Source organism: Tupaia chinensis, unplaced genomic scaffold (assembly GCF_000334495.1).
Source record: "Tupaia chinensis unplaced genomic scaffold, TupChi_1.0 Scaffold140102_1, whole genome shotgun sequence".
NCBI classification, from domain to species: Eukaryota; Metazoa; Chordata; class Mammalia; order Scandentia; family Tupaiidae; genus Tupaia; species Tupaia belangeri.
Window position 1 is genome coordinate 307,141 of NW_006199981.1, and position 18,197 is coordinate 325,337.

At 41.6% G+C, this 18,197-nt stretch overlaps 1 protein-coding gene across 1 annotated transcript in view; it reads right to left on the reverse strand.

The window, feature by feature from the left end:
- Nucleotides 1-3,876: 3,876 nt before the first annotated feature.
- Nucleotides 3,877-18,197, reverse strand: part of AR (androgen receptor) — a 230,683-nt gene continuing 216,362 nt past the window's right edge. The window contains exons 5-8 of the mRNA XM_027765989.1: nucleotides 12,428-12,572; nucleotides 5,911-6,041; nucleotides 4,996-5,153; nucleotides 3,877-4,300 (exon numbers count right to left, since the gene is read on the reverse strand). Coding sequence (XP_027621790.1) covers nucleotides 4,145-4,300; nucleotides 4,996-5,153; nucleotides 5,911-6,041; nucleotides 12,428-12,572 — 590 coding nt within the window. The 3' untranslated portion in view covers nucleotides 3,877-4,144. The remainder of the gene's footprint in view (nucleotides 4,301-4,995; nucleotides 5,154-5,910; nucleotides 6,042-12,427; nucleotides 12,573-18,197) is intronic.

An 18,197-nucleotide genomic window follows, 5' to 3' on the forward strand; every position in this document is an offset into this window, starting at 1 on the left:
GGGGTAGAAACTTCCTTTTCTAAGAAGTTGCATATGCTAAATGGCTTATTCAGCTTTGGGGTTTGATCTGTTGCTTTAGCACCCTCCTACAGTGTGTTAAACATGGAAACTACCCCTTTGGCCCAGTGCCTTCTCACCTGGGCACACGGAATAATTAGTAGTCAGCCACTTGTTTTTCCAGGGCTATGTGGGGGCCATACATGAATAGTTACTAGGTTGTCTTGGAAAGAGTCTCCTGAAGTGTAGTGCTGGTACAGGGCTGGGAAGGTGCTGGGTCTTTGTGCCTTGCCTGATATTAAGGGAGAGAGAAGGGTGCAAGGCCACATCACTGCTGTGTCTTAAGCAACAAACATTTAGAAACTAGTTGAAGGTCAAAGTTAGGTTGTTTGTGTAGTATCAGTATCATGTGGGTGGTATACATATTTTCTCCTAAAGTACAAGTCATATACATCTTGTTACATATGCCTATATGTATTTAGATGTAAAGTATGGACAAAAAGAGACTCTAGCATCACACATTATTTCTCAACCTGGACAATTACCTCAGAAACTACCCAAAGGACAGAGTGAAGCTTTTTTTTTTAAGTGCCATCAAATATACATAAAAATATATGTATTACTGATTTTCTTTTTTCAAAGATATATGACAGAATCCTTCAAAAAATCCCTTTCTCAGAGTAAGGTAATTTAAAAAAATAACTTTCCAAGAACAACAATATTGCCTGTGGCATAGAAAAGCTATAGAACAAAGAATATAAACCCTGTGTCAGTTTAGATGCCAGGCCCAGGCTGGCTGCTCAATGAACAAGAGCTGAAACTGCCACACGACTCTTTTTTTTTTTTGACCACAGAGTTCGTGACCCTGGGAGCTGTCCACTTCCCAGCACAGATGGGTTTTCTCCCTCGTGCTCCTTCTTTATTTCTTCCTCACTCTTCATCCCCATCAAGCACTGTAAACCTCTTTGGAGATAGTCTCTGTGTCTTGTCTGGTGAGTGATTCTCATCTTCCAGCTCACCAAGTGGGTGAGTGGATCTGGGTGGCCAGTCTTTCATGAGTGAGCACAGTGTACCAATCACATCATCTCTGTTTGTAGAGCACAGTGCATACAAACTTAGACTTCTGTTCAGTTTGGCTGGAACATCAATGTAAAAAAAAAATCCTCCCTCTTTCATCCATGGGAGAACAGAGCCAAACCGAAAACCTCCTTTTCTCACTCAAACCCTAGTGCAGAAACAGCAGGCCTAAAGCCTTGTTTAGGCCATTTTCCCCTAGTCTTGCTGTTTGGAAATTCAAAGTAATCCAGTTGTTTTAATACAATTTCACTGATTTTTGGCTTTTGAAAATGAAAAACATATATATTCATAAAGACAAGAATCACAATCGGGAAATCCATAAAGATGAAAAATTCAATAGACAAATGGAAGGAGAGCCTCTAGTATTTACAAGCCTAAGTATTAGATGATATAACTGAATTCATGTACCCAAAAAAATGAAAATAATTTCAAAAGAGATGTAAAGGAACTATTAATATATAACCTAGTTTAACTGAAAAACGTGATGTATTTTTTTTTCTTTTTAAAGCAGCTAAAAGTGATCCTGTATATAAGTCAGAGGGTGGCATAGCAAAGAGAATTAGAATTTGTCTATCCCACCCTCGAAACAGAACTAGTCAGTTATAGTCCTGTCCAACAGTCTTGAATTGGCATATAATCCATTTTAGGTTCCCCTCTCCCATGTTTAAAGAAGCTGTTTTGTAACTTTGTTTGGCTATTAATATCAATACAGAAATCAGGAGAGGAAATTCGTGTGGATCATATGTCATTTGAAAACTATCTTCTCAACAAGGAAAGTGAACGAACTGAAATGGGCAGCTTGGTGACTGGCCCCTAATTTCTTGAGTTTAACACATGAAGTTAAGAGTTAAGTGAGGAGGCAGTGGCCAAGATAAAAAAGTAAGTGGACATCCATCCTCATGCCCCATGCACTCAGGTAGGGGAAGAAAGTCAACACAGATGTGTGCCAAAAAACACAGAAAACAAGTGTCCTAAGAACACACCCTGAATTCATGGGTGGCTACCTATCAGAGCCACACCAATCAGATCATTCCAAAAGAAGCATGGTTCTATAGAAAGTCTCAATGATTTAACCTCCCTTTGACTGAGTGGCAGCAATAATGGTAGAGAATCTGAATGAAGATGGTCAATGTCAGAGCCTAGAATAAGCAGAAGTTGATGATGAGTAATTTACCAGATGGTGCTCATGTGGCTTTATGCTTTGCCTTCAAAGACTTTAATTTAATTGAGTCTCTTCTTAGTTCCTTTTCTTTTCTTCCCATGAGTCCTACAGGAACATATACTGGGTGACAAGGAGAACATTTACAGGGCTTTTGGTTGTGGTGCCTTCATTCTTTCTACTTTGGTATTTGAGTTTTCTCATCAACCCTGATTTGGACAGCCTCTTTGGTGGTTATAAAGAAGGAAGTGGGAATTTCTCCACTGGGGGGTAGGATATCACCTATGGGAGACAAGAGCAATATTTCCCCACTTGTCTGATCCCTTTGAAGTCAGCTCTCCAATTTGTCTAAGAGCTCCAACAGTCTTGAGGTTGATGAGGGACATTTGGCAAGAGGTCTTTGAGACTACTGGTAACTAGAGATAGATGTTAGGGCTGCTGGCCTGCTAGCCTTCTTGGTGCTGGGGTTTCTCAGCAGAGAGTCTGTGAACATGCCCAAGGAAGTGAACCAGCTTCAGCACCATGGCTAAAATGCAGTGTGGTGAAGTTCAGGCCTACAAAACATTGAAGGGCAGGTGGAGGGAGTTTGTGACCACCTGGAGCCTAGCAAAAACTTCGTTCAGGTCTTTTAAAGGCGAACATTTTCAGGGCTTTTGGTTGTGGTGCCTTCATTCTTTTAAAGGTGGAGTAAAAGGTAGTGGCAATGAGGATCATCTATTCAGCATCCTAAGCAGGAAAATAGCCAAGTCATCACTTCTCCTATGCCTCCAGTTCCAAGGTCTCCCCTGGCTCATACATGGGAAAGCAGACCTGGATCTAAATGGGGCCTTCCACAGGGTTGAATCTCTCTTCTCTTTTTACTCACTGACTTGATTCTTCAGTGGAAGTGGTCAGGTTTTAGCCAAAGATAACATTCAATTCAAAGCTCATAGAAATGCTGTTTGAAGTCAGTTTGAGGGTGGAGGTAGAGAGTGAAAGAGAGAAAGGTTGGAGTTGGGGAGAGGGAAGGGCGGGGGTGGAGTGCGGGGAGGCATTCCCATGCAGACAAGTTTTCCAAAAAGCACATTCTCAGCACAAGATTTGCACTGCAGTTGAGCAGTCTAGCCCCCAGGGGCCCAGACCATGCATAAGTACTAGTAATCCATCTGTCCTCTCCTTTCTTTCTTTGTTCCTCCCTCCCTCCCCAACTTGACTCTGGGGTCACCCTGCCCTCTATTGGCAATAGCTATTGGCAGAAAATAAAGTCTCCCAGGAAAGGAAGGGATGAAAAAAACCAGTGACTCCTCATGGGCCTACTGTTTTCATTTTCCTTTAGTCACTGTTGCCCTTTTGGGAGATTTCTGTTTGTTTATATATATGACATATAATACATATGATATGTATTATATGTCATATATCATATGTATTTTTTTCCAGGAAAAAAAACTCTCCCCCCAGCTCCAGATACTCAGCTCTCTAAACTTCCCATGGCATAAGTTAAGTAAACATTTGTGTGGTTGGCACACAGTGCAGTGCTGTAAATAAGCACAACTTGACACTGGGCCATTTGAGAATCATTACAGATTTAAAGAAATACACTACCATTCAAAGCACAGATAGGAGTCATGACAGGGAGCAGAGTCATTTAAAGAAATACACTACATTTCAAAGCACAGATAGGAGTCATGACAGGGAGCAGAGTCTGACGGTGCCATGGTGGGAAGGTCAGATAGGGAGGTAAGAAGGAAAACAAAAAAGAGGGAGAAAGAAAAAAATCCCAGTAAATAGACTTCAGGAACATGTTCATGACAGATGTACATCAGTAGAGGAAATTCCCCAAGGCACTGCAGAGAAGTAGTGCAGAGTTATAACAGGCAGAAGACATCTGAAAAGGGGAGTGGGATATGGTGGGAACATTGGGCTTCCAAAGCTTCACTGTGTGTGGAAATAGATGTGTTTGACTTTCCCAGAAAGGATCTTGGGCACTTGCACAGAGATGATCTCTGCCATCATTTCTGGAAAGTCCACGCTCACCATGTGGGACTTGATTAGCAGGTCAAAAGTGAACTGATGTAGCTCTCGTGCAATCTGCAGGGGACAATGAGAGAGAGAGAAAGAGGCAATAGGGATGACAAGAAGTTAGCTTATGCTTGAGTCTTTGCCACCCCCTGCCCCACCTCCAATTTCCTGCCCTTTAGCCTTTTGTTTATTTCTCCTTCCCTGTTTCCCTGTCCTGTATCATCCCCCATAAAGTGGTGTGTGTGTCTGTGTATGTGTGTGCATGCATGTACACAAGTGTGAAATTATCTCCAAAGAGTCATTGAGAATTTCCGAGAGATCTTTTACACCATTGCAAGCTCTCTGACTCAGGACTGGGTGTTTTCTTCTCCAGTACTCACATGCATACACATACATGTTCCCTTTCTCTCCCCCCCGCCCACATGCACACAGAGGCAAACTCATACACATGATTCAAGGAAGAGAGGGAAAACATCCAGGTCTGTTTTGTCTGCCTACAGAATTGAATTCATCTGCTCTAAGTGTCTTCCCTGAGTCCCAACTGCTCTGTTCTCAACTCCTCCACCTCTTTCACAATATCCAGCTGGGACATTGTGACCTGTGCCACTTTCAACTCCACTGCATTTTCTTCCTGGACCACATTCAAAGCCACAGGGGAATGGAGGCACCTCCCAACAGGTGGTGCCAAACCCTAGAGGAGCATGTTATCACTGGGCTCTATCAGGCTGCTCTCCCTGATAAAGCACCCTCCATCATTTGCTTACAGGCTGCACAGAGTCCAGGAGCTTGGTGAGCTGGTAAAAGCGCCTTGAGCAGGATGTGGGATTTTTTCTTTTGCATGCAATGATACGATCAAGTTCCTTGATGTAGTTCATTCGAAGTTCATCAAAGAATTTTTGATTTTTCAGCCCATCCACTGGAACTGATTTGGGATGAAGACAGAATGGGGAGGGGAAGAAGAAGCATTAGACAAAGTGCCAAACTTTCTGTCCACAAACTTGACCCCCACCCCCACAGGGAGGGAACCATCTACTAGTTTTCCTGTTGGTTGATGTCTATATGCCTGGGGCATTCAGTCGGCCAGGGAAATGTTGGGGAAAGGATAGACAGATCCAGTCTGATGGAAGTCAAGTAAATGAAATTTACTAACCCTTTCTTTTTTTCATGTACCTATTTCTTAGGACCTGAGTTTTTTTGTTGTTGTTTACAGTCTAGCTCTGATTTTGTCAATCGAAACACATTTAAATATTGAATTTCTCCCCTTTCTCCCTCACAGAGGCTAAGAAAGGACTCCTTGGCTTCCAAATAAAACCTGTCTGAGTTACTTACATAGACCTCTTCCTGATGGTAGAAGAGGAGATTCCTTTCATGAGGCAATCTTTCCTGCTCTACTTATTGCCCTACAAGTGGCCCATGCCAGTTTCTATAGCAGAAGCATGGAAAAATTCTGAGACTTGCCACAACCAGTCAAAAAGGTCTTGTCTCAAAGAGAGGCTGGGGATAGGTGGATATCTTATAGAGGAAGGATTCTAACAAAGAGATTAGTCTTATGCTGGAGAGTGGAGGTGGGGAGAGAGAAGAAAATGTCCAGGAATTGGCTTCTCCCTGATAAACTTTTAAAGTGGCTCTTCTGAGCCTGTGTGCCCCCAGGGGTATGATTTACACCTCAAGGTACTTACTAATGCTGAAGAGTAGCAAGGCTTTCATGCACAGGAATTCCTGAGGGGTGATTTGGAGCCATCCAAACTCTTGAGAGAGGTGCCTCATTCGGACACACTGGCTGTACATCCGGGACTTGTGCATGCGATACCTGGGAAGGAGACACATAGAAGAAGAATGACAGGAGGCTGAAAACAAGCTCAGAAGAAATGTCTCTGGTTGCCCTCCCTCCCCAGATTCTCAAAGAAAACTTGTTTTTTCAGCTGGTGCTTAAGTGACAAGGAACAAAGTTGTATATATTTTTTCTTTTTTTTCTCCCAAATCCAGACATCCCTATAACTACTTAATAACCACTCATCTTCCCTGACCAGGATATGGGTTAGCATATGGAATTTCCAGTTCTCTGTGTCCCTTCTGTTTCCTGAGACAGGGACATGAAAACCTAAACGAACACATTGGGGCAGGTACATGGTTTCCCTGTCTACAGTCCTAATATTCCAGGCTCAGCCAGAGCCAGAATCTGTCTCCCAGGCAGCCCAACTGGGAGGATTTCTAGGAGAGATGACCAGTAATCAGTTCTTAACATAAGAGCACCAGGATTTACTAATGACCACAGGCATTAATCCTTTCAAGCCTCCAGCCTCCTGACTAGAATTACATTTCCCGTACTAAAAATTTAAGCATAAGCATTTCTTTAAAAACTCTCAGCAAAGGAGATTTCACATTGTCCTTTCAAAGTGAGTTTAAATGCTCCTCAAATTCCTGGAGAGTAAAGGAATGTTTTTTGACTGTCTTAATCTTAATGTTCCCTGGTATGACCAGCAGTTGGCATAATGGCTATGTCACCCGACTCCCGTGTAGTCGACCACAGTTCGAGTCCTGGACCTGGTGTCTCATGCCAGGCGCATGTGCGTGTGTGCCCAGGATCCCGAGAGAAGAATGGAGAACAGACTGTGGCATGGCCATTCCCCCTGGTGGTGGGGGGGGTGATTTCTCGCTTTGTCTCTCTGTCTCTCTGGCGAGCACGCACGCCCTATAGCAAAAACTTCTCCAAAAAAAAATCTTAATGTTCCCTGGTGAAGAGGAGCCTACTCCCTCATATACTAGCTGATCCTTACCACAGTTTGGGATCTGTAAACACAACGTGAGTTGCTTGCGTTGAAGTGACTCGTGAACAGATCATCACATTATCACCAATAAATTTTACAGGGATGTGGCCAAGGCTTGGATAGGTTCTTTTTATTTTGGAGAGGTTTTTGCTATAGGGCGTGTGCGTTCACCAGAAAGACAGAGAGACAGAAAGCGAGAAATCACTCCCCGGGGTGGGGGTGGGGCGGATGGCCACACTGCAGTCCCTTCTTCTCCATTCTCCTTTCAGGATCTTGGGCATGCGCGCACACACGCCTGGTATGAGTTCAAGCCACCAGGTCTGGGACTCAAACCGCTGTCAGCTACATGAGAGTTCAGTGACACAGCCATTATGCTAACTGCTGGTCTCAAGGCTTGGATAGGTTCTTAAGGGGGAATGACCTTTGTATCATGAGTGACTATGGCATGCCTCTAATAAGAGACATAGCATCTTCCTGCTAGCATGCCTTCAATTACTCAGCACTCGTGTGTGTGTGTGTGTGTGTGTGTGTGTAAGACATAAGACACATTGTTTGGGGAGTATGTGGAAAAAGGAAAGGGAATCTGACACCCCTGTAAGTGGTGAGGACGAAGGCCTCCCAGATGGAGTCTAGTGACTGTGGTTTGACATTTGGTCCCTAAGCAACTAGCCTGGCCCAGGGGCTGAGAAAGCCTGCTATTATTTGGATAGGAGCTCTACTATATCATATCTCTTATTTAGAGAAATATTGGCTACCCCACCCCCGAGTATAAGAGAAGGGGAGATACGGTGTAGAATTATTCAATTCAGGCAGAAGCCCAGCTGGAAAGAGAGTATTTGGATGACATCAAAAGTCTGTTGACCAAAACAGTGTTGTTCCAAGCTTTGTTACCCTAAAGAATATTTTAGTAAGATCTGCTGATTCTGGGGCTTGACCCTGGTGCACTCTTCATTGTGCTCCATGACTCTGTTGATAACACTGCAGTATTTTACCACTGAAATCATGGTCCTGGCGTAGAGGATTCCTATAACATTGCTGTAGAATCCAGGGACAGAGGTGAGGAAAGGAGAAAAGAGAAGAGGGAAAGGCAGAGGAAGCAATGCAGAGGAGAAGGGAACAAGAAGGGGGGAAGGGGTGGAGAAGGAGCAAAAATACTAGGGAGTGTTGAAGAAAAGGGAGAGGGGAGGAAAGGGAAAAAAGGAAGGAAAGGAATAAAATTTGCTTTTTGAATGTCTAATCTTAATGTGCTCTGTGGAAGAGGAGTCCACTCCCTTATATACTAATTGTTCCTTACCACATTTTGGGAGCTATAAACACATGAGAACAAGAATAGGTAGATAAAAGGGGAAATGAAGATTGGAAAACACTGAGCACAGTGCCTAACGTATAGTAAGTGCTCAATAAATGACACATAAGACAGTGCTATTATGGTGTGGCAGATGTTGTGGTGGTTAAGGGCGCTGGATTCCCACATGTCTGACTGCAGTTTGAGTCTTGGACCTGGTGGCTTGCTTTCTTACTTTCCCTCTCTCTCTTTCTGTCACTCTACCCCTCTCTGGTCAAATAAATAAAGTTATATAATATAATTCTTTTTTTTTTTGGAGAGTTTTTTGTTGTTGTTGTTATAGGGTGTGTGCACTTGTCAGAAAGACAGAGAGAGACAGAGAGACAGAAAGAGAGAAATCATCCCCAGAAGGGATGGTCACACCACAATCCCTTCTCTTCCACTCTCTCAGGATCTTGGCCATGGACACACTTGTGCCCTGTGTGGGTTTAAGTCACCGGGTCTGGGACTTGAACTGTGGTTAGCTACATGGGAGTCCAGTGACATAACCATTATGCCAACTGTTGGTCCCTAAATAAAATAATTCTTTAAAAAATAAAAAAGAAGGTGTTATTGTGATAATATTCAGCATTCTACAGAGGATATTTAATGCTCAATGAAGTTTAGTCATTTACTCAATGTCATACAGCTAGGGCTCAAGCTCATTATCCTTACTACATGTGCTCTTCACAAAGATGGAAGGAAAGAAGAAAACAGAATTGATGATAACATTTGGTGTCATAGAGATCAGTGAGTGGCTTTCCACAGCTTGGGCAAGTGCCTATCTCTCGCTTTGGGCCTCAGTTTCCATTAGTATTTTGAGGAGGCTGACAGACGTTAGTGGCTCTCAACGGGAGAGTACTGCATCCCCTAAGGGTGTGAGAAATCTGTGCAAACTGTCTGGATTTTCAGAGTGACTGTAATCTTATTTAGTATTTAGTGGGCAGGTGCAAGGAATACTAAACATACTCCAATCTGCAAGAACATCTTGCACAACGAAAAATTATTCTTCCCCAAATGTCAATAGCATCCACATTGGTCCAGATATTTGTAGGGACCCTGAGAGCTCTAAGCGGGAGTTTCTACAAGATGAAGGGTGGGCGGTTACTCAGAAGCACAGAGGCTTTGTGTGCCTAGACCTTTGACCTTGTGGATAACTGTGACACCTTTTGATGAGATGAATGGGACTGGGGTTAGAAAACTGAAGTGGAGTGTCACATGATATTCAGAGGCAGAGAAGGAAATGAGAATTTTGAAAATAACCATTTATCACCTTGCAAAGCTCCAAAGGCCTCAGGGTTCTGGGGAAGTTGGAGCAGGTACTCAGGGAATTGATTTGATCACTCTAAGGCAGCAGGAGTTTGGGGGTGGGAAACGAACAGTTAGGGGGCTTTTCAAACCAGCCCCAGAAGATGGCTTCATAGATAACTCTTTGGAGGTCTGGAAACCACGAAGTAGGTTGTGTCAAAAGTTCAGAAGCTATTCTTAGCTTCTGGCTACCAGGACTGGCTAGGTTGGGAGAGGGCAGCTGGGGACACTCACTCTCCCTTGGATGGTACTGCTGTACTGGAAAGAACCACAGGCCTGTAGATTTTATTTTAAGTCTCTTCTGGGTTAGAGGGCTGAAGGGGAGGGAAGGTCAATCCCTACCCTAACCAAAAGGTTTCTGTACAGTTAGACTAGCTCAAGATCCCTGGGAAGGTTTTTCTTGACAACTCTCTTTACAATGCCACCAAGAAACCTCAAACAGCAGATGCAGAGTTCATCACTATTGGGAAAATGGAGAATTAGAAAAGGATTTCTCTTTTTATTTCTTGCCTACCATGGACCAGGCATTCCATACCCATCACTTCCATGTATTTATCATAACAAACCATTCAAGTAGGTTCTATTATTATTAATGGACAAGAGAACTGAAAGTCAGAGAAGTTATGGGTTTTGTTCAAAGACAATGATGTAGGGAACTGAGATTTTAGTTGACAAATGTGTAATTCTGAAATCTGAGCCCTTGGCCAAATTCATGAAGGATAATTAGAGCTGGTTGCAAGGCAAGTATTAATTAAACCTGCTTAAGCTAAGGGAAATGGCAAGGGCAAAGTCACATATCCGCAGAGTGGTAGAGTTACTCACCCCCATCAGCATGGTAAGACAGGAGATGAGCTGAGAGTGACATAAATTTATGTTTAAATCTTGTCTCCAGGATGCACTAGCTGTGTGACCTTGAGTAAGCCACTTTATTTTGCTGAACTTGACTTTGCCCATCCATAAAAGTTTAATTAGCTACAAAATGGGGAGACTAGATTGCCATAAGGACTCATTAAGACAGGATTTTGAAGGTATCTACTATGGGGACCAGCAGTTGGTGTAATGGCTATGTTGCTGGGCAGGAGTTTGGGGGTGGGAAACGAACAGTTAGGGGGCTTTTCAAACCAGCCCCAGAAGATGGCTTCATAGATAACTCTTTGGAGGTCTGGAAACCACGAAGTAGGTTGTGTCAAAAGTTCAGAAGCTATTCTTAGCTTCTGGCTACCAGGACTGGCTAGGTTGGGAGAGGGCAGCTGGGGACACTCACTCTCCCTTGGATGGTACTGCTGTACTGGAAAGAACCACAGGCCTGTAGATTTTATTTTAAGTCTCTTCTGGGTTAGAGGGCTGAAGGGGAGGGAAGGTCAATCCCTACCCTAACCAAAAGGTTTCTGTACAGTTAGACTAGCTCAAGATCCCTGGGAAGGTTTTTCTTGACAACTCTCTTTACAATGCCACCAAGAAACCTCAAACAGCAGATGCAGAGTTCATCACTATTGGGAAAATGGAGAATTAGAAAAGGATTTCTCTTTTTATTTCTTGCCTACCATGGACCAGGCATTCCATACCCATCACTTCCATGTATTTATCATAACAAACCATTCAAGTAGGTTCTATTATTATTAATGGACAAGAGAACTGAAAGTCAGAGAAGTTATGGGTTTTGTTCAAAGACAATGATGTAGGGAACTGAGATTTTAGTTGACAAATGTGTAATTCTGAAATCTGAGCCCTTGGCCAAATTCATGAAGGATAATTAGAGCTGGTTGCAAGGCAAGTATTAATTAAACCTGCTTAAGCTAAGGGAAATGGCAAGGGCAAAGTCACATATCCGCAGAGTGGTAGAGTTACTCACCCCCATCAGCATGGTAAGACAGGAGATGAGCTGAGAGTGACATAAATTTATGTTTAAATCTTGTCTCCAGGATGCACTAGCTGTGTGACCTTGAGTAAGCCACTTTATTTTGCTGAACTTGACTTTGCCCATCCATAAAAGTTTAATTAGCTACAAAATGGGGAGACTAGATTGCCATAAGGACTCATTAAGACAGGATTTTGAAGGTATCTACTATGGGGACCAGCAGTTGGTGTAATGGCTATGTTGCTGGACTCCCATGTAGTCAACTGTGGTTGTTTGAGCCCCAGACTTGGTGGCTTAAACTCACATCGGGCACGTGTGCATGCATGCCCAAGATCCCGAGAGGAGAATGGAGAAGGTATTGTGGTGTGGCCATCCCCTTTGGGGGGTGATTTCTCACTTTCGGTCTCTCTGTCTCTCTCTGTCTTTCTGGAGAGTGCATGTGCCCTATAGCAAAAAATCTCTCAAAAAAATAAAAGAAAGAAAAAAAGAATAAAATCAAGTAGCATGGACATGGCACAAAGTAGTTGCTCAACAAATGATAATAGTAGTCTTCATTGGTTGCAAAGGGATGACAGGACTTGGGCCCTCACAAGCAAAGTCTTTCTTCCCTTTCCATTTATTGCTCAGAGTGAAAGGGTGGGGCCTTTCCATGAGATTCTAAGATAAACATCATTATCAGGCCAGAAGCATGCCCAAAATACCAATACTGAGTCTTGGGTGGGGAAGGGATGGCCTCAGACCAACGACCTTTTTCTTCCACCAGTTGGCTTTACATTTGGGGCAAAGTCACCTCAGACTGGAAAGCCACTTTAGTACCTGTGACCTCCACTGCCTCAACTGCTGATCAAATGAAATAACTTCCATTGTCACTTCCATCACCATCAGAAACAACAAGTCTGGTCAGGTCTCTGGATTTATGTGAGATCTGGAGCACTTACTCATTGAAAACCAGGTCAGGGGCAAAGTAGAGCATCCTGGAATTGACATTGGTGAAGGACCGCCAGCCCATGGCAAACACCATGAGCCCCATCCAGGAGTACTGAATGACTGCCATCTGGTCATCCACGTGCAAGTTGCGGAAGCCTAAAGAGGAAGGGGCAGAGGCAGTGGTCAGTTTAGACATTTATGAGCTAAGTCTGGGGCTCTACTAGGCAGAGGATGTCTGGATCTTGAGCAGCCTCTGAAGAGCCCCAGGGGCCATTAATGCTGGCTACTAAAATACAGGGGGAAATAAACAAACTATGTGGAAGGGACAATATTCCTTACTCTCCCTTCTTCACTGAGCTGCTCAAATGAAATAATGATGGAGTCAAAAAGGACATTGTCAGTTGGAAGACAGTAATAAAACTTAATGCTGCTTATAATGAATGAACTCTTTTCTGAATAGCTGTATTACCTCATTTATTCGTGACACCAATGAGTAAAGTAGGTTTTGTGCCTTGAATGATGTATCCCACTCAAAATTCTTACGTTGAATTTTGGTTGTTTTTGTGATGGCATTTATAAGATGAAAATTTAATCCAACTATAGTATTACAAACCAAGACCTTTGTGAGGTAAGTAAGAATAATGTCATCAGGATGGGGCCCCATGATTGAATCTTGGTAGTTTTATAATAAGAGAGAGAGAGAGAGAGAGAGGAGAGCTGACATATTCTCTTGCTTTCTTGCCATGTGCAAACTCAGCACTCTGTAGAGAGTCCCCATCAGCAGTAAGGCCCTTACAGATACAGCCCCTCAACCTTGGACCTCTAAAACCAGGAGCCAAATAAACCTTTATTCTTTATAAATCATCTATTCTGCAATATTGTTATTAGCAATAGAGAGCAGACTAAAACAGTAGATACCATTATTACCTCCATTCTATGAATCAGTACAAGTAAGACACAAGATGATTCAGATAGTAATTGGCAGACCAACTTCTGAAGCCAAACAGTCTGACTCAAAAGGCCAAACTCCTTATCAATACATCTTTCTGAAGATGCAGGGTAATAATAAATTTTCCTATATAAATAACATTTTTCACTTTACAAGACTCTTTTCTAGTTATAATCTGATTTGACCCTTATAAAGTCCCTGGAAGAGGGGTATTATTATAAACCAGCATGTAAGAGATGCTTTGTCTGCCATTGCCTTTTCTGCACCATCTTCAGGCTCCTTCTCTTTTTTCTGACACATGTTCTACTATGTACCTCCTCTCAGTACTTTTGTACTAAACAGATACCCAGACCCTGCTAGTTTCCTATCCTATGGGCATTCTCACTCCACTGAGACTATTATACAAAAACAGGCCCTTTGAGATCTGCCTCTCTCTACCAATTTTCCACTTGTCTTCTCATAATTTAGGTCCTGGCAACTCTGAAAGACTTAACAATTTGCTGAACACATCATGCTTTCCCATGCCTCTCTAACTCTGATGTCTCTGCACAGAAAGTTGCCTTTTCTGAGAGAGCAATGGCACCTAGTGAGGGTAACTGAGGCATATGACTGCTTCAGACTTCTTCCTGCCTCCCAACCCATCCTGGGTACATCCGTCTGCCACCAATATTCTCAGAGCCTGTGCTGCAGACCAGGAAGCACCAGCAGTCTTGGGAGGGCAGCCAAGGCAGGAAGAACACCTCAAACTATAGCTACCTTCTGTCCACCCAGGAATATTTTGCAACTTCATAGTTTTCTGAACTATGCTGTGTTCCCAGTTGAAACTCTCCAGCTTAGGCTCAAGTGCACTTGGTCTGAAGATATTGGGAAAGGAATCAACACCTAATCATGGCTACATACTCATTTCTCTGACTGGAAGACAAAGCTCTCTACCAAGAACACATCTGAGAAGTAGAGCTCTTTTTCCCTCGGACACTGTAGAATCAATACCAGAAAAATAGGAAAAAATGTATAACCCATAAGAAGACTAGAAACCAGTGAAGAGACAGAAGGAAAAGAGCAACTCATCTGCAACCATGAACAGCACAAAAGAATTTGCAGGAATAAAAATGCCAGGAATTCAGAATATTCATGGTGACAGAGATAAATTAGTTTATCCAGGAGTTAAAGGAGAAGATAGACACCATAAAAACAAAACAAAACAAAAAAACAACAAACAAACAAACAAACAACTGGAACTTCTAGAGATGAAGACAGTAATACAGGAAATCAAGATGTCCCTCAAAAATATTAACAAGAGACTGGACCATACAGGAGACAGAATCTCTGAGCTGGAAGACAAAAACCTTTGACTTACATAAAGCCACAAAAAGGACCTTTAAAAGACGAGGACAACATATGGGAAATAAGGTAAATATTTAACACTATGGAAACACCAGAATATTCTAAAAGATATTCCAGAAGGTGATTAATTAAACAAGGGCAAAGAAGATATATTCCATGAAATACTTGCAGTAAACTTCCTAAACCTAGAGATGCATTCAAATACCAATACCCAAGAAATAAAAAGGACCCCAAATAGAATAAACATAAGAAGATCCTCTACATGGCATATCATAGCCAGAATGCTAAAAATTACAGACAAAGATACAATTCTGAAATGGCAAGAGAGAAACGTTAAGTCACTTACAAAGGTTACACTATTAGGCCAACATCATTCCTCTTAACTGAAACAATACAGACTAGAAAAGAATGGAAAGACATTCAAAATACTAAAGAAAAACAATTTCAACTAAGAATACTATATCCAGCAAGATTATCCTTCAAACAGGAAGAACAAATAAAATAATTTGCAGACAAATACAATGGAAAGAATTAACCAATACTAAACCAGCTCTTCAAGAAGTACTGAGGAGAGTATTATATCAGGAAAACTAAAGAGAGATAGACAGAAATAAGAGAACAAAAAACAACCAAGAAAATAGCTAACATGTTGGCAGATCAAATCTGAAATTTCACAAAAACTTTGAATGTTAGTGGATTAAATTCTCCAATCAACAGCAAAAGACACAGTAATTAGTGTGAATCAACAACTCTAGAATGGGAGAATATTTTTGTAAAGGATGTCTAAGATAAGGGACTGATAACACAGACAGGCTGAATGGATAATAAAACAGAAACCCTCTATTTGTTGCCTACAAGAAATGTACCTCATAGGTAAAGACTATAAACTAAAAGTGAAGGGTTGGTAAAAGATATTCCATGCAGGGACCAGCAGTTAGCATAATGACTATGTCGCTGGACTCCCATGTAGTCGACTGCAGTTCCAGTCCCAGACCTGGTGGCTTAAACTCACGCCGGGCGTGTGTGCCCAAGATCCTGAGAGGAGAATGGATGAGAAGGGATTGCGGCGTGGCCATCACCCCCTGGGGGGTGATTTCTCTCTTTCTGTCTCTCTGTCTCTCTTTGTCTGTCTGGCGAGCACACGTGCCCTATAGCAAACTCCTCTCAAAAAAAAAAAAAAAAGAAAGAAAGATATTCCATGCAAATGGAAATTAAAAAAAGGCTAGAGTTGCAATACTGATATCAGAAAAAATAGGCTTTAAGATGAAAACTGTGAGAAGAGACAAAGAAGGACATTAGATAGATATAATACTTACAAATATCTATGCACCTAACTTGGGAGCCCCCAAATGTGTGAAAGATTGTTAGATATAAAGGGAGATATAGATTGCAACACACCAATTGTTAGGGATATCAACACTCCACTATCCCCTTTGGACAGATAATCTAGACAAAAAGTAATCAAAGAGATACAGGATCCAAAAAATACCACAAATGAAACAGACTTGACAAATATCTATAGGATTTTTCACTAAACAACCACAGAATATACATTTTTCTCACCCCTGCATGGAACCTTTTGGAAGATTGACAACATGATAGGGCACAAAACAAGCCTTTATAAATTCAAAAGAGTAGAAACTATATCCAGCATCTTCTCTGACCACTTGAAATTAATTTCAGGAAAGTCCCTCAAAAATACACGAATGTATGGAAACTAAACAAACAACCTACTCCTGAAATGACTTCACAACCACTGAAGAAATTAAGACTGAAATTGAATGATTCATTGAAACCAATGATAATGAATGTATGAGTTTCCATAATCTACAGACCACAGTAAAGGCAGTTATAAGAGCTAGGTACATATAAATTAGTGCACATAAGAAAAAGATGCAAAGGTAGCAAATAGATGACTGACCACACATACCTGGGAACTGGAAAAACAACAACAAAAATGCCAAGAGAAAATAAATAATAAAGATTCTTGCAGAAATAAATGAAATAGAGAATAAAAGAACTATATAGAAAACAAATGAAACCAAAAGCTGGTTTTTCCAAAGAAAAACAAAATTGATGAACCATTAACTAGATTACAGACAAATGAGATTACATTAGATTAAGAATCTTTTGCACAGTCAAAGACACAGAAATTAGTGTGAATTGACAACCCTTGGAATGGGAGAATATTTTTGTAAACTATGCCTCAGATAAGGGACTGATAACGAGAATACACAGGGAACTCAAGAGGCTTTAACTGAACGGGAAAAAAAAATCAACCCAATTGAAAGGTGAGAAAATGAGCTGAAAAAACAACACTCTATGGAAGACATATGAACAGCCAAAAAGCATACAAAAAAATGCTCAACATCACAATGAGATTCCACCTAACCCCAATCAGAATGGCTAAGATTAAAAATACAAAAAATGGTAAGTGTTAGCAGGGCTGTGGTGAAAGGGGAACTCTCCTACACTGTTAGAAAGAATGTAAATTAGTACAGCCACTGTGGAAAACAATAGGGAGGTTCCTCAAAGATCTACCTTATCATTCAGCAAGCCCACTCCTGGGTATCTACCCAAAAGACAGGAGAACATTTAATCGGAAAAGTTCTTGCACATCTATGTTTATTGCAGCATTATTCACAATTGCTAAGACATGCAACCAACCCAAATGTCCATGAACAGATTAATGGACTGAAAAAGTGTGGCACATATACTCTGTGGAATACTACTCAGTCATAAGAAACAAGATCTTGACATTTGATAGAAAGTGGACAAATATGGAAGATTTACTGCTGAGTGAAGCAAGCCAGACTATGAAAGAGAAGCACTGTGTGTTTCCACTAAACATTATACCAACTAGTGTCTACACTATATAGTGGAAACTGAATGATTAAAGTATATAGAACCATGGAAAATGGTTAGGGATACTGAAGACAGTGTGGGAAGAGGGTGGGCAAAGGGGGAGAGTGTGAGGAAAAGAATGAAGGAGAAAAATACAGAGGCAAGACATTAATGGGACACAGAAATGGAGGATTATCTGTTGATGACACCATGTATGATAATATTTTTAACTGGACTTTTGTGTAGTGTATGTATGCTGGGAAAATTCATTTTACAAGGTGTGGTGAAATACAGTGTCTGAATGTATAAAATTAAATATGTGTGTGTGTTTGTATAACCTTATATAATGTTTAAATATATATAAAGATGTAGACATATAAAGAAGTTGCCTTGGGACCAGCACATGGTGTAATGGTTACATTGCTGGACTCCCCATGTAGTCGACCATGGTTCGATTCCTGGACCCAGTGGCTTAAACTCACACCAGGCACGTGTGCATGCATGCCCAAGATCCTGAGAGATGTGATGCAATGTAACATAAACAAGATTATGATAATAACAAATAAATAAACAAATAAATATATAAAAAGGAAAAAAATGATCCCGAGAGAATGGAGAAGGGATTGTGGCGTGGCCTTCCCCCC